General features: G+C 37.8%; 2 protein-coding genes across 12 annotated transcripts; both read right to left on the bottom strand.

Annotated features, from left to right (window-relative positions):
* Positions 1-28: 28 nt before the first annotated feature.
* On the bottom strand, positions 29-6694 carry LOC121259995 (protein PIN-LIKES 3-like). Of its 4 annotated transcripts, XM_041161842.1 has the most exons (12): positions 6556-6694; positions 6084-6316; positions 5190-5355; positions 5008-5087; positions 4764-4888; positions 3715-3836; positions 3002-3241; positions 2250-2342; positions 1763-1863; positions 1350-1402; positions 1058-1243; positions 29-328 (listed from the first exon to the last, which is right to left on the bottom strand). In XM_041161842.1, the coding sequence occupies exons 3-12, from the start codon at positions 5322-5324 to the stop codon at positions 201-203; spliced, it is 1263 nt and encodes a 420-aa protein (XP_041017776.1). In that variant the 5' UTR covers positions 5325-5355; positions 6084-6316; positions 6556-6694; the 3' UTR covers positions 29-200. The 4 variants fall into 4 exon arrangements, with proteins under 4 accessions (XP_041017776.1, XP_041017777.1, XP_041017775.1 ...); XM_041161843.1 differs by lacking the exon at positions 6556-6694 and having other exon boundaries at positions 6172-6443; XM_041161841.1 differs by lacking the exon at positions 6556-6694 and having other exon boundaries at positions 6084-6443.
* Positions 6695-8837: 2143 nt separating this feature from the next.
* Positions 8838-14490, bottom strand: LOC121259946 (DEAD-box ATP-dependent RNA helicase 42-like). 8 transcript variants are annotated; one of them, XR_005939659.1, is made up of 2 exons: positions 9956-14490; positions 8838-9215 (listed from the first exon to the last, which is right to left on the bottom strand). XR_005939659.1 is itself a non-coding variant. In XM_041161774.1 (2 exons), exon 1 carries the CDS (start codon positions 14112-14114, stop codon positions 10725-10727), a length of 3390 nt encoding a protein of 1129 aa, XP_041017708.1. In that variant the 5' UTR covers positions 14115-14490; the 3' UTR covers positions 8838-9215; positions 10723-10724. The 8 variants fall into 8 exon arrangements, 3 of the variants coding, with proteins under 3 accessions (XP_041017708.1, XP_041017706.1, XP_041017707.1); XR_005939658.1 differs by having other exon boundaries at positions 8838-9313; XR_005939656.1 differs by having other exon boundaries at positions 8838-9804.
* Between the last annotated feature and the right edge of the window lie 342 nt (positions 14491-14832).

A 14832-nucleotide genomic window follows, 5' to 3' on the forward strand; every position in this document is an offset into this window, starting at 1 on the left:
TGTTAATTCAAATGAATTAGAATGTCAATACAGAAGGAATCCAAATCTGAATGAATTTATAAGGAGGGTTAATAAAATCAGCTTTCGAGTTAAGTCAGACCATTCCCTCATATGAGATTACATTCTTTTCTAAATCAGAAAAAATTGCCAAAACTTATTACTTGGTGTGTGTGTGTGTGTGTGGATTTTTTTAGCAGAGGCTAAGGAGCCACGAGCCACATGAAGAAGGTTGACCAGAAAGTAAGTGAAATTGAAGCCAAGGCATAAGTCCACAACATGATTACAGAGCACTCACTCTCTCCTGCTCCAAACAGCTGTGTGATGGTTCCTGCCATTTGATTTTAGAAGGGAAAAAAGAGTTCAGTGGGGATGTCAACAATTTAAAATATAGTGGGGGCAAAAAAAATACAACCTCAAAAAATAAAATAAAATAAAATAAAATTCTAGCCTCAAATAAAGTATACTCGATGATTCATAGCAACCCATGGGGTCAGATTTGGAGAATAAGAAGGGATAAGATAATAGCACAATTGTCCCCTATTTAAAAACACTTTGAAAAATTGGGGCCCATTATGAGAACCGCAGCCCTCCCCCCTCATGGTCATCACCAGTTTCTTCTCTTTCCTCCTTCTTTTCTCTTTTCTGAGGGCAATCATGTTACTTTATGCAATTTTGGATACTGAGAATACTTAGGTATATTCTCAGAATATACCTCACTATTATTTATTATTTTATTATTACTTTTCACTACTGTTTACTACTATTTAATATTCTATCATTATTTTTTCATTACTTTTTCACTATTATTCACAGAATACCTGAGAATACCTCACTACCCAAACACAACCTTAATTAGCAAGTCCGACAACTTGCAACAAAAAGGTTGATTAGAGAGGTTAATGGTCAAGATTCGTAGTTTGGGGTGTGTTATTCAGGTGGTAATTTGTGAAAGATTTTTTGTACACGAAAGAGTGGTTTACAGTGATTGGGTTCAAGGTATTTTCAAGCATTGTGGTAAAATGTTAAAGTTACTTAATATCTGAGTATAGAGATTTACCTATATTCATAGCAGGGGGAACTGCATATTGGATCAAAAGAATAAACTGGTACAATGGATCGAAGTGCACCAAACCAATTTGATGTGCACCTTTAATGATGAAAATCCCTGTCAGAGGCAGAGCAATGTAACGAACGACTACGATGCTAATGATCAGTGATTTCTGAATTCCTGGCCCTTTCAAACCTGGAAGACAAATATTAGTTGAAACTTTGCTGTTGCCAATGTGGAGGAAGTCCAAAGGAAAGTTCAGCTTAAATGTAAAAAAGAAGACGTTTATATCAGTAATTACCTTTGAGAAGGTTTCCACCGACTATTAGAGTGACAGCTGGGATGGCTCCATCTCTGCAGTTGTGAAGAGTATTAGGAAACTTAGCAGCAACGAGAAGTAAACAGAAATGAGCAAATCATAAATCTAAGTTTAATGTATTGTATAATGTAATAGTCTGTATAGGCCGTAGAATTGGTGTAGCAATTACATTGCACAGCAATGAGTAATTTACAGTGCTCATTCGCCCACATTCAAAATCAGCTCTAATAACATCATATTTGAGGACTGAAAGTGCATATTCTGATATAAAGTGCTATATGATGAGATGAGTTCTTTCATCCAACAGAGGTGGGATATCTTTTATCCTACATCCTGCAACAAAATTATGACCAACTCATCCACAGCTGAACAGATTTAGTGCATAAGTTTTATACCCCAACAAGGAAGCAGAGTCTTGGATTACTCGAAGAGGAGCACCTTCACCAATCATTAACTTTCGGATATCAGGAATGAGTCCAATTGTAAACCCAACAATCTATAGAAGAAAAGAGCATGATGTTAGTCAATGTGTCCGTATAAGCACCCACACAAGCAAAGATAAGTCAGAAAGAAGTCATGGCCCACATGGACATGCTCAGTTTGGAGGCACATTGGCTCCACACATCATGATGAACATGCTTTCACATATTAGGTTAGAATCCAATCAGTAGTAGTCAACTAGAGCTAATTTGAAACTCCCATAACCTAGTCTTTCCCATAAAGAAGCTGAAAACAAAGTCTATCTCCTTCATCTAGTTTTACAATGCATTCTTGTGCAAAATGCAAAGAACATCCACCAAGGAGGACTAGATCTACTTAATGACACAATGCAGAAGCACATGAAAAGGGATTAGATGAAAACAATAAGCTGAAGGGTCATACCGCTCCAATAGTTGAAGGGGCAAATATCGTCTTTAGATTAATCTTTCTCAACAGCATTGATATATGTTGCTTTGCTTTATCTGAAACTGAAACCTGTGATGGAATTCAACAGATAATAAAACCTCAGAATATTGCTTTCGGTGAAGAGATGTGAGTACAATAATAAATCATATGGCCGTGCTAAGAATCTCTAGATCTACAATAAAGAATCATATAAACAAAATAAAAATCTAAATTACTTGGGGACAAAAGTTGTAAAAGAAAGTCATTCTAAGGCGACACTTCTCTTCAAAGGTAGATTTTATTTTATTCTTTTTATATATCACAGGCAGCCACCATGGCTCCAAGACTGTGCCAGATGATCTAATATCCCAGAATAGATATGTTATCACATAATGTAACTAATTAGAAATAAAGCTCTCCAGTTACTACAACTATTGAAGTAGAGCTTTATCCAGCATCAGCTCTCCTGTCATGGACATTTAAAATGATACCAGATGAATCTGTATTTACAATTATTTTGGTGAGAGAAAAATGACTCCAAATCAAATTTTAAATTGTGAAAATATAGTGGAAAAATGAAGGCCTGCTACAAGAATTCCTCGAATTTATGGAGTGGGTCAGTTTATGGTCAGGGTAACAATAAGAATGAAACAATAGCAAAGTATTAATAGGGTGCCCCACCAGAAGATAATAAGAAGAAATATAAAGATAAAGCATTAAGTTCATCATAGGTTGATGCTGGATACAACCTCAGATCTCGCTACGTCTGATCTAGTGCAGGGCAGTGCATATTGATCTTTATTGTTCTCAGGTATCAAGAATTCCTTGGAGGATGAAAGTAGTGGCTCTATGACCCCAAGGTCTGATGTGGAGGATTGTCTGGCAGGCTTACTGATAGAGAATTCATTCACTTCTGATTCTCTGGTGCTACTCCTTGAAGATATCCGCACAATATTATACACGTAAGACCACAGATAAATGGCTCCTATCTGAAGTGTCACAAACAGTAAGCAATTACAAAAGCGGAATAGTGATCTATCCTAGTCAAACAGGTAAGATGTACCGCAACAAATTACTTTCACATTGCACATGCATTAATGCAAGCTAAGTTTAAAGCAAAGGATCAAATGCATATATTTACATTGAATTTCAGGTTTGCAAAGCAAAAGTCAGTCTCTCATGAGATACCAACCGCAGCCCAAACACACAAGTACGAAAGAGTTTCTCAATATATCAGGTCAGTATCCTTACTGAGACAATTTCTTGATTACAACTCATCCAAGAATTGGCATATGTATATTGAACTTAATTTGGTGATTTTATTGTAAAAGTACCAACAACCAGATGCGATTATATACTGAGCTGCTTAAGAACATCAGATATCTTTAATCCTTGAATTCCAAGACATTATAAAAGGACATCAGTCTTGAAAAAGAAACGAAATAAAAGAAAAGGGGCATACCGCCATTGAAAGTGAAACATAAGCCATTCCATATGTTTGACAGACATCAGGATCTCCAAATGGCCCTCCTTTTTCTTTACAAACTGATGGGATGATAATGAGAAGAATGTTCCCCAAATTTCCTGTTCGCATAGAGGGTAAAAAGTTGTTTGTCAATGATTTTACCAAGCAGTACATATTTATTCAGATAAAGGGAACATGCTTTGAAAATGAAATTATACAGAATGTTTTTGGACGAAACTGATTCAGCTAAGTTATGCACCAAAGAAAATTAACAAGTGATTTATTGGAAACCGCGTTGAGAAGACAGTATCCTGTTTTCTGCTTCTTGTCAAGGTAATCAGCTTTTAGGCCCTTTACAACCCCCTATGGCTCTGATATGCATGATCAAACCTATCGATCATTGGTGCATGCAATGAGCCAATGGCAAGTGAAGTTGATAAGCCTTCGAGGATAATCCACCTTTTGACAGCCAAGGCTGGAGTCCCCTCTGACACTCAATTGTCCTGGAGCGCCTGCAATTCTCCGAATTCATCCTACTTTTGTGGGCTCTTAATAGGGCTCATTTAAGACACTCTAAGGGGCTTCCCAGTGGGTAAGCGTGTTACTAGTAGAAAATACCAACCTCCGGCCTCCTCAACTTCCTCTTGTTTGCTTAAAAACAAAATTAAAAGAGAAAAGGCCAGCTAAACTTCTATAGGAAGAATGAGTAAGCAATGTGGATCAGTAGGAGTAAGACATCCAGCTTTAGTTGTGACAAATAGCTTCCAAAGGTTCACTCCAAGTGAAGTAACACTTCCTTAAGAAGTACATTTGTTTTCCATGATCAATTTCTAAGAAACACTAGTCTGCATGTTTCTTGTCATGAATGATCTATGAGAGAGGGCATGACCAAATTATTAATGGAACAAACTGAAGCTTCGTTTTCTTTTTATTTGGGCCCACATAGGACGCTTTACTTTATGAACACTGCCCGGTTACAATTCAAAAAGATTTGAAGCTATATTTTTAACACAAGTAAAAGAAGGATCTATATATAAATATGTTACCTGCAGCGCAGCAACCCACAATGAGGCCTCTCAGGTGTGAAGGAGCTCCTGTAACTAGGACAACTATCCATCCAAGAACTGAGCCAATTATAAATGTGAAGAGTATATTGATTGGCATAAACCACCTGAACATTCAATCAAATTCACTTCAAATACTAAAAATCAATTGAATTTTTGCCAATGAACTTCAGCATATAAGGTTGAATGGAGTAGTGGTGCAGTGAGCAAATTATATATAACTCACAACTTGACCATGCTCTCGCTTGTTATCGTTTGAGCAAGTTTGGTGGACACAAGGGCTGGATTAAATACATAAAATACAACCTGTAAACAAACAAAGAATACTCTATTAAGAGACTGGCAACAGTGCATTGGATATACTCTACTAATGCCTGTGAAACGACATAAAAATAATGAATAACTCACAGTATTCAAATGCTTCCTAGCATCTTCCCCCAATATATCGACACTATCCAGTGCAAGATAAGACCCAAGTGCAGTAATCAAGAGCACTTTCAAGACTGGAACTGATGCGGTGATGAAGAGCTGCAAAAGCGCCATTTTGAGATCCCTTCACAACTTTGAAAATGACCTTCAAGCCATACAAAACGCAATATTATGAAAAATTCCTTGAGAAAGATAGCTCATATTATTTGAAATCCTGTCAGAAACACAACTGAATTTCGTTTAATGGCATAAATAAGTACTTGGGATTGTCACTTTCAAAGAACAACGTTACAACAGAACAGAAATAAACGAAAATAAAAGGTCATTCCGCATGTACAAATGCCAAAAAGCCTGCACTTACATGAGCACGTTCAAAAGAATACAAACAAGATCCATTGAGATGCCATAACAAACATTTAAGGTTCGAGTGAATCACAAGGAATCACCCGATATGGACTATTTCAAAAACTTCTGGTCAACATAAAATTTTTCTATTTCGGCGAATTTTATCCAACAGCTCGATCCATATCTGGTTCACGCATCACAGGAACACTTATTCTGTAATAGCTGTAAAGGAGTATTCATTCAAGCGTTGTCAAAGAATTTCCACCCAAAACACGAGGGTCTAAAAGTTTGCAGACATTGACAATGAAATAGTTGTATAGTCATCATTGTACCAGAGCCCATGTTAAGATTCGATCGAAATCTTAAATTAAATATTTGACAAAACAAACCAAAAGTTGGCACGCCACGTTCTCCATAAAAAAACTTGTGGTTTTTCGCGAACAAGAAAAAATTAACAAAGGTTTCCTACAACAAAACGAAAAAGAGAGAACGTGAAACGTCTTCAAGGACTGATTCTACTGAAGCTACCTGCAGCTAGCTAACACGAAACATTCAGAGAGAGAGAGAGAGAGAGAGAGAGAGAGAGAACTCTAAAAGGATCCTCCTTTTTCCTCACCTCCAAACGATACGCTAGTTGTCAGCTCCCATGCAACGATCCCACAGTACGAAGAAAACGCAATATCATTGATCTAATTACCTTGTCCTACCGTCATCAAGAGTGCCAGCCCGTATTTAATTCGCTAGGTTTTGAAAAAGAGCACCTAGAGATAACATAGACAAAAACAAAAACAAAAACGTCGTTTGTATATAAAAACAGAGCAGAAGAAAGGAAGTAGTAGAATCCAAAAACAACAAGGAAACCCGAAAAGAAGGTTAAGATGAATGAACCTTGTGCGTTTTATTAATTTCAATGTATATATATATCAAGGGCAGATTGGTACCCAAAAGATCAAAGAAAGAAAAGACGAATGATAACATGAAAGACGCGTTGCAAACTAACCACCTATTTTGTAGCGGCCATTAGCGAAGGACATGTCAACAATGAAACAGCGGACCAAGATCAGCTCCTACAATTAAGATCTCAGCTTGGACTGCCTCCTAAATTGTAGGGCAGCCAGCATGCCAGCGGGAACCTGATCTCGTTATCCATTTCTCATTTAAATGGAATCAAAAGCCATTAACAATATATACCACATTTATAAAATGGCACAAATAATTAAGCTTCAACGTCACCGTGGCGCAACTCCATAACCATTTAATTTCATCGTTTAACGCAAAGCGGTAACAACTAGGCTGTCTGAATAAAGTAATAGCTTCAATGTCATGATGTTGGTGGCATTCCATATATAACCTATTTAATTCCAACATTTAATGCAACATATAACTAGCAACAAGCATGCTGTGGGCCTGTACCAGCCTAATTAATTTTTCCAGACATAAAAAATTAACGATCGACATGAGTTCTTCACAAAACGACAAGATATTAGCCGCCAGCCCGAATTGACCACAGAAGCATGTAATGCACATCCTAAAACGATTTGCTGTCGGCTTGTACCAGCCTAATTTGAAAATTGATAAATACACATTATTTTTTATAAGAAAAATTTTATTTATAGTTTCTGATTGTATATACAGGTACATTATTAAATATAAAAAATATCATTTTAAGAAGAATAATTTTGTAATTTTAAAAAATTTTAAAGTTAAAATAATCTAAATTTACATTGCAGTCCTCATTTTAAAACTGTACCTAATATTATTCTTTTTCTAATATTTTATATAATAATATTTCAAAAAGAAAATTATTTTTATAAATAATATCATTTTATCAAAATAACTTTATTTTATAATATATATTATAAAATGTATTGTATGAGAGTATTATCACCCATTAATTTTTCAGACTTATCAAAAACGATGGAGATGAGATCTTAACAAAACAAGAGATTAGCCGCCAGTCGAGATTGACCACACAAGCATATATGCGCATCCTAGATAATCATTTTAATGATGATCTCGTCGATACTTTAAAAAAAAAAAAAAAAGTACTACAACATGTTAACGCGTGTTTCGTACCTTTTTTCTTTTTTTATCATGTTCTAACAATTCAGGTTAAAGTTGGACTAAAAACAAAGAAGAAATAAATTGAGAGAGGACGGACTTGAGATTGGAGGGTCTCTTTTGCTAAAGTTAATAAAATATTTTAAAATTTTATAAATAATAAAAGAGTTTAAAGAGTAGAGTTGAGAAAAAGAATTTTTTGTATTAAAAAATTATTATTTATATCTGGAGTCGGGGGATAGATTGTGCATGTCTTTTTATTGTTACTTTTATCAGTCCTTTAAATACGACATGCCTTTATTATTGCATTATTAACATAACGTGATGCTCAAATAGTAGTGTCATTAATACAGCATGGTTACTAGAGTAGTGGAGTCATATTCTGCAGCCCTAATGACCACCGATCGATGTTCTTTTATAAAAAAATCAATAACTTTCTATCTTTTATGTTCTGTCCTGTATGAGTTTTCATGAGTGAATTGCAGCCGAATCCATCAACCATCGTTACTTAATTTTCCTTGCGAGTTACTCCGCAGGTAAATTTAGGGCTTAAGGTCAGATATCGAAACGAAGCTCCTTATTCTCGACTGAACACCTAATGAACTTTTGAGTGTGGAAAATCTTCTTAAAAAGCCCTCGTGATGATCAATTGCAGCGTTTCATAGCTAATTCGCACTGCTACAACTTTAAAAGCGGTTCGCCTTCATTATTAACAGTTAAAAGCACCTTCAAAGAAAGTGACGTCGCTTTATTATGTCATGCAGCCTCCAAAGTAATTAATGATGATTACATCACATGGTACAAAACATTATAAAAAGGACCCACAAAGAAGAACACAAATTCTTTTTTGCAAGAGAGACGTGTAACGGCGTGGGCTGTCCTTGTCTTCATTTCAAGGAGGAAAAGACTATTACGTATTGTTGCATTAATATATACATATATAAAATTTTATTACCCATCATTCTCATATACTACACATTATATTTATTTTTAATATTTTTTAACTTTTTCTTATTTTATTCTTCTTAAATATTAATTTCTTCCACTTTTCTTTCATACACAACATATTTGATAAAAAAAAAAAAAGATTATAAATGATGGATAATATGAAAATGATGAGTAAAATTATTCATATAATAACGTATGATAATATAAGATTATTTGTACAGAAGACGGATCCTGCAAGCTGTCAAAAACACGCGTCTCCGCAGAGTTGATTTGTTTCAAACAAATTCAAATAGTTTTTTTATTTTATTTTTAATTCTTTTCGCATGAAACAGAGTCAAATCCTAATCATGTTCAGCCTCCTGATACAAGCTGCTGATTGGTCTATAAATTATAGAAGTCCAGCACCAAGTGAAGTGAAGTGAAGCGAAGGAATTCCTTAATTCCGCGCATAAAGGACGGTTCCACTTCCGAATACAAATAACCTGCGTACTGAAAATCCTACGCAAAAAGCATGACATATATAGTGTCAATAAGCCATCCATAGTCATACACCGCCTCTACTTCTTCCGGATCTCCTTTGCATAGCTTCTGATATGGAAAGCGTAGTTTTCCAGATCCAGATTGACAGTCCTGGAAAACAAGGCTTGGTACCTGTGGCCGAACCAATTTCAAGTGTGCTTAAATCAAGACTTCAATGCACAAAAATTAATATAGCCATTAATTAGGAATCATCTTGTTGATGGCTCCGGCTGAAATAGAGAAACAAAGCATTAGCAAAACTTTAATTTACAGTACTACCACAGATAGAAACAGAAACCATTAACGCTATTACACTGATATCGATCTTAACTAGAAGAATTCCCATTATATATCAATCATATAAGAATATCCAGGAAGGAAAAAAGAACCAAACCAAAAATGCATCCTCAACAATAGGAGTCATTTGTTATATCCCGGAAGTTCACGAATACATTAAACACACTCTGGGCATGAGGTGATGATTACTGTAAAGATATCAAACCAAATTCTCATAAGTATGTATGATATAGACATCCATCTAATTAGGTCAGCCAAGCCAGTTGAATCTTAAGATCGCTTATAATATGGAACCCCAAAAAAACCAACAAGTGAAGATCCTCTTACTAGGAGTCCTGATTAAGTTTAATACTCTTGTTGATATGTAATCATAACAAAGTTTGCAAATACGGCAACAGTTGGCTCCTGGATCCCAACTGTGAACCTGAAAACACACAAGAATATAACTAAATACATAGCATAATATTAGAGATCCCAAAACTCATTCTCAGAGAACAAATATAAATGATAGAAAACATATATTAATCTACATAATTCTATACTACCAGCAGGAACACGAGAAACAAGGGCCGCACCATAACCTCCATCGCTTTCACAGCCATGATAGCAAAGGCAAGGAGCAGAGACAATATTTGGACATGCGAGCATAGGCTTAAAACATCCCTCGCGCCATGAGAAAATAAAAAATTAAAAGGGTTGAAAAAAATTTGGAAATCAAAAAACAAATTCATAATATTTTGCAGCAAATCACTACAAGATGTGACTATGGTGAGGGAGGAGGAGGGAGGGCGGGAAAGTGGGGAGAATATTATATGCTTTTGACTCAAAATCCACAAGTTCTACTTGGAGCTAAAAAGAGGGAAGAAAAGCACAATAGCAGATTTCGTTCTGTGTTAATCCTGTCACTACAGGTAACTCTCAAGTGCTTGATGACTTGGGCACCTACTCTCCGTCTCTCTCATAGATGATTAATGGGAAGATCTCAAGATGAACATTTTTTGGGGAGAGAGATGTTTCTATAAACAAAAAAGCTTGCATTATCATGAACAGAACAAAAATGTTTCCTAATTGTATCCTAAGCTTGATCCACATACTTCAACAAAGGTACACGTAAGTAACTTGTGCTACTTCCAAACTGTTCAACAGTGTAATAAAAGCCAACTCCAAACTAATTTGTTCAGAAAAACTCATTCAACATATTAACTGGTGAAAAAATAATAACTAGACGTAAGAACTCATCCAAAACCCTACAGAAGCTGGTAAAGATATGCCTATAAGACCTACAAAAAAAAAGAAGAAGATATGCCTACGATGGCTATATGAAATGGAATCAAGTTCTTACACTTATAAAACTTGGTATCTGCCTGGTTGGGCTCCACCAGGCAGTTGTAATGCCTGGTTTGTGATGTCCTCCAAAACGCGCTTTAATTCTGATTTAGCTCTCTTTACAGACTGTTCGGTAGGGCCCTCAATGAACAAGTAAAGCTTGCGTTCTCCAGGTCCTGGCACCTTACCTGTTGGGAAATACTGCCCCCTGGTGGTAATAGCAGCTCCAGTCCAGTCTGAAATTGGCCCCAAAGTTTCCTTGTGGGTAACCTTCCATCGAGCATTCTGGGGAAAATCATTTATCTCCAGCTCTGCCTCATAGTGTTCAGACATTGCATCAGCTTGAATCTTCGCCAAATTTTGCTGCAAGTTGAGAGCAGCTGCAATGGCTGCTGCTCGAGCTGCCCCAGCCGTGTCATTGGCAATAGTAGGCAGGCCGGTCCCAGTCACAACTGCTGCTGTTCCAGGTATTGTTAGACCAACGCCTGGCAGCGTAATAGGAAGTCCACCATTGGGAAGCAGTTGAGCAGCTGAGCCTGGCATTGGCATGGGTGTACTGACTTTGGAGGCAGCAGCAATTATCTGAGCTAAGGCAGCCTGCTGTGATATGTCACCACCTGCCTTCCTTATACCTTCATCTTCGTCTTCGGAATCTGACTTATCCTCCTCGAAACCATATTCTTTGGCCTGTGCTTTCTTTGCTGCTCTCCTCATTTCATCTTCCTCTTCATTAAATTTAAAACCACTTCCACCATAACCAGTCCCATGGGCTTGCTCAAGTCCCTGATTCACTTTTGCCATAAAACTATCAGCAAGAGCTTTCAGGTCATCAGGAACAGCTTGCTCAGAGAGTTCCAATGCCTTTACAAGATCTGGTGCATATCTTGCATCGTCCTCTGAGATAAATGTAATGGCACAGCCTTTCCGACCAGCTCGGCCTGTACGACCAACACGGTGGACATAGTCTTCATAGTGGTTTGTAACATCAAAGTTGATCACCAATTCAAGCTCCTTCACGTCTAACCCCCTGGCAGCAATACTTGTTGCAATCAGCAAATTGCAGACGTTGCTTTTAAAATCAAAAATGGTGGACTCGCGATCTGTCTGATCCTTAGCCCCATGTAATGAGAGGCAAGGATAACCATGCCTGAGGAGATCCCTGAACAAAGCATCACACTTCTCCTGTGAGTGGACAAATATCAAAATTTTTCCTTTTTCATACCATTCACCAAGTATTTCCAACAGTCTAAAGAACCTTTCATTTTCTGGCCTCACCTCAACTAACTGTGTTATGTCCTTGTTCACAACACTTCTACCACCAACTTGTATCTCTACAGGCTTACTTAATACTTTACGTGCCAAAACTTCAACTTGGCGTGGGAAAGTGGCAGAGAAGAGTACTGTTTGGCGATCTGGACGAATATTTTGCACAATTCGAGTAATTTGAGGTTCAAAACCCATGTCAAACATTCGATCAGCTTCATCCATGACCAAATAAGTGACCCTACGCAGATTTGTAATTTTCCCGGCACTGGTGCAAAGTATGTCAATCATCCTGCCTGGAGTACAGACAACAATCTCAGTGCCCCGCTTCAAATCACTAATTTGTTGGGCAACACCAGAACCTCCATACACAGGCACACACCTGATACCAAGTACCTTTGCAAACTTCTTTATGTCACTGTGGATCTGCTGTACAAGCTCCCTTGTAGGTGCCATTATTAGTCCAATAGGTCCATCCCCAGCTTCAACGGGTGGCTGGTCCTTTATATGCCTTAACATTGGCAGCACAAACGCAACAGTTTTGCCTGAGCCAGTTTTGGCAATGCCGATGCAGTCTCGACCACTCATAATTATAGGCAGAGCCTGAGCTTGAATTGTCATTGGCTTTTCATAGTTAAGCTTCTTTATTGTCTCCAAGATTTTACTTGTAAGTCCAGTTTGGTACCAGGTTTTGACCGGCTTCGGCACATCCTTACCATGTAACTTCAACTCCAATTGCTTCCGGAAGGCAGCAACCTCTTCAAAAGTCATCTTTGAGATCTCTTTTGCTTCAATGTAAAAATTTTTCCGAAACGGTTGATATTCTATCTTGGAGTGGTCAACTAAAGAAAGCTTCTCCACTTTTGTCTTCTTCACCCTTTTCATGAACTCATCATCATCTTCCTCATCTAACCGATCCTCATCATTCTCAGGGTCATCATAATCTGACTCCGAATCCTCGCCCTGCATTATTCTCCCCATAGACTGTTTTTGACCCTTCCGTGGCTGTTGACCGTTGCTTCCTTCGTGCTTCTTATCTTTGTTCTTCAAGTCTACATTCTTATCATCAATAGTTGAGGGAGCCAGATCACTTTTTAGCTTCTCAGCTTCAGGCATCACCATGGAATTCATAAAGGCATCCAATGGATCAATTTCATCATCCTCAGCATCAACATCCCCCCCATTTTGCAAAGTGGGTGCATCCGTGTCATTGCCCAAATCGACCAAAACTGATGCTTCAGCTTGTTCGTTTGTAGGTCTGGCATCTTCATCCACGTCCATGTCCGTCTCCAATTTTCCCGGTACTTCTTCATCGTCAGATTCCCCTTCAAGAGTCCAGGTCTTGCTAGACACAGGTTCATTAGCATTTGCTTCCCCTCCCTTTTCTCTCTCAGCTTCTTCCTTCGCTCTCCTCAACTCTTGCCACTCCTGCACTCTCCTCCGCCGCTTCTCAATTTCATCATCTAATCTCCGCTGCTCATCCTCCAACTCCTCTTCCCGAGTTGGCTTTTTCTCCATCATATCTGAGTGATCACCACCACTGTTTCTCCTTGGGCTCTCATCATTGTCATCCCTGTGCTTGCGAGGCCTACTGCTGCTCCGTTCACAATCTCTCTCCCTGTGATCATCGTCATCTCTCCTATGCCGCTTCCTATCATGCTCCCTAACCTCATCATCATCATTGTCGTCATCGCCATCAGCTGCCCGTCGCTTCTCCCTATCTTGCATTCTCCTCTCCTCTCTTTCCTTCTCCTTCTCTCTTTCACGCTCCCTTCTTTCTCTATCCTTCTCCTTCTCCCTCTCCCTCTCCCTCCCCTCTCTCTCACGTTCCCTCTTCTCTCGCTCCCTTTCCCTTTCTCTTTCTTTCTCCTTCGCCCTCTCCCTCTTCTCTTTCTCCTTCTCCCTCTCTCTTTCCCTCTTCTTCTCTCTGGCTCTTTCCCTCTCATCATCCCGTGTCCGCGTTCTATGCTTCTCCCTCTCCCTGTCATATTTGTCATCAGAATCACTACTCTCTCTCTCGGATCTCCGACTATCGCTGTTCTTCTTCTCCCTAGGTCTCTTCTCCCCGTTCCTCGCCTTATCTCTTTCTCTATCTCGACTCCTTTCCGAATCCTCTCTCCTAGACTTATGTTTCCCCTCTTCCATTGCTTCTTCCAAATTGAATTTACAGATCAAAACTCAAATAAGCAAAAAGTTACACAAGACACTGATAACTTCAGTAAATCTTGAGAAATTGCAATTACGAGCGGTTGAGTTTATGAGAGAAGTGAATCAAATATAAAGAAGTGAACACACACCAATGATGGATAAACGATCTTGGAAAACTGAATCTTGAACAGAGATAGAAATAGAAATACCGCGAAAGTACGCTTGCAAGAATCGAGTCCACGATGGATCCAGATAGAAAATTTCTGAAAACCCTCAAACCTCCTCTTTTTAGGTCGAATAAATAAGAGGGCAGCGTAACGAATGGGAGCCCCACGTCACGATGCTACCACCGTTGCATTGACCATGGTTGGTTCTGAATTTATCGTGTCTTTTGAAGAATGTTATTATGTGGTTTTATCTCTTCATTTTCCTCGTTCATCTTAAATATTGAGTAAGAAAGAGACTATTAACATATTGATATTTTTTTTAATATTTAAATGTGTTAAAAAATGTAAAAAAAAAAAAAAAAAAAATTTGTACCAACAAATATACCCAGCAATCAAAATTAAGCGGCACACTACCTTGTCTTTTTATTGTATTGCCAGCTAATCTTTTAATTATTTTTTTTAAAGAAAATTAAAATGTAATTTAAAAGTGGTGAAAAATAAAGTATTTATAAAATAGGATACAAATAATATTCGAGTATGGAAAATGT

The sequence above is a fragment of the Juglans microcarpa x Juglans regia genome, chromosome 4D, assembly GCF_004785595.1.
Source record: "Juglans microcarpa x Juglans regia isolate MS1-56 chromosome 4D, Jm3101_v1.0, whole genome shotgun sequence".
Taxonomy (NCBI): domain Eukaryota; kingdom Viridiplantae; phylum Streptophyta; class Magnoliopsida; order Fagales; family Juglandaceae; genus Juglans; species Juglans microcarpa x Juglans regia.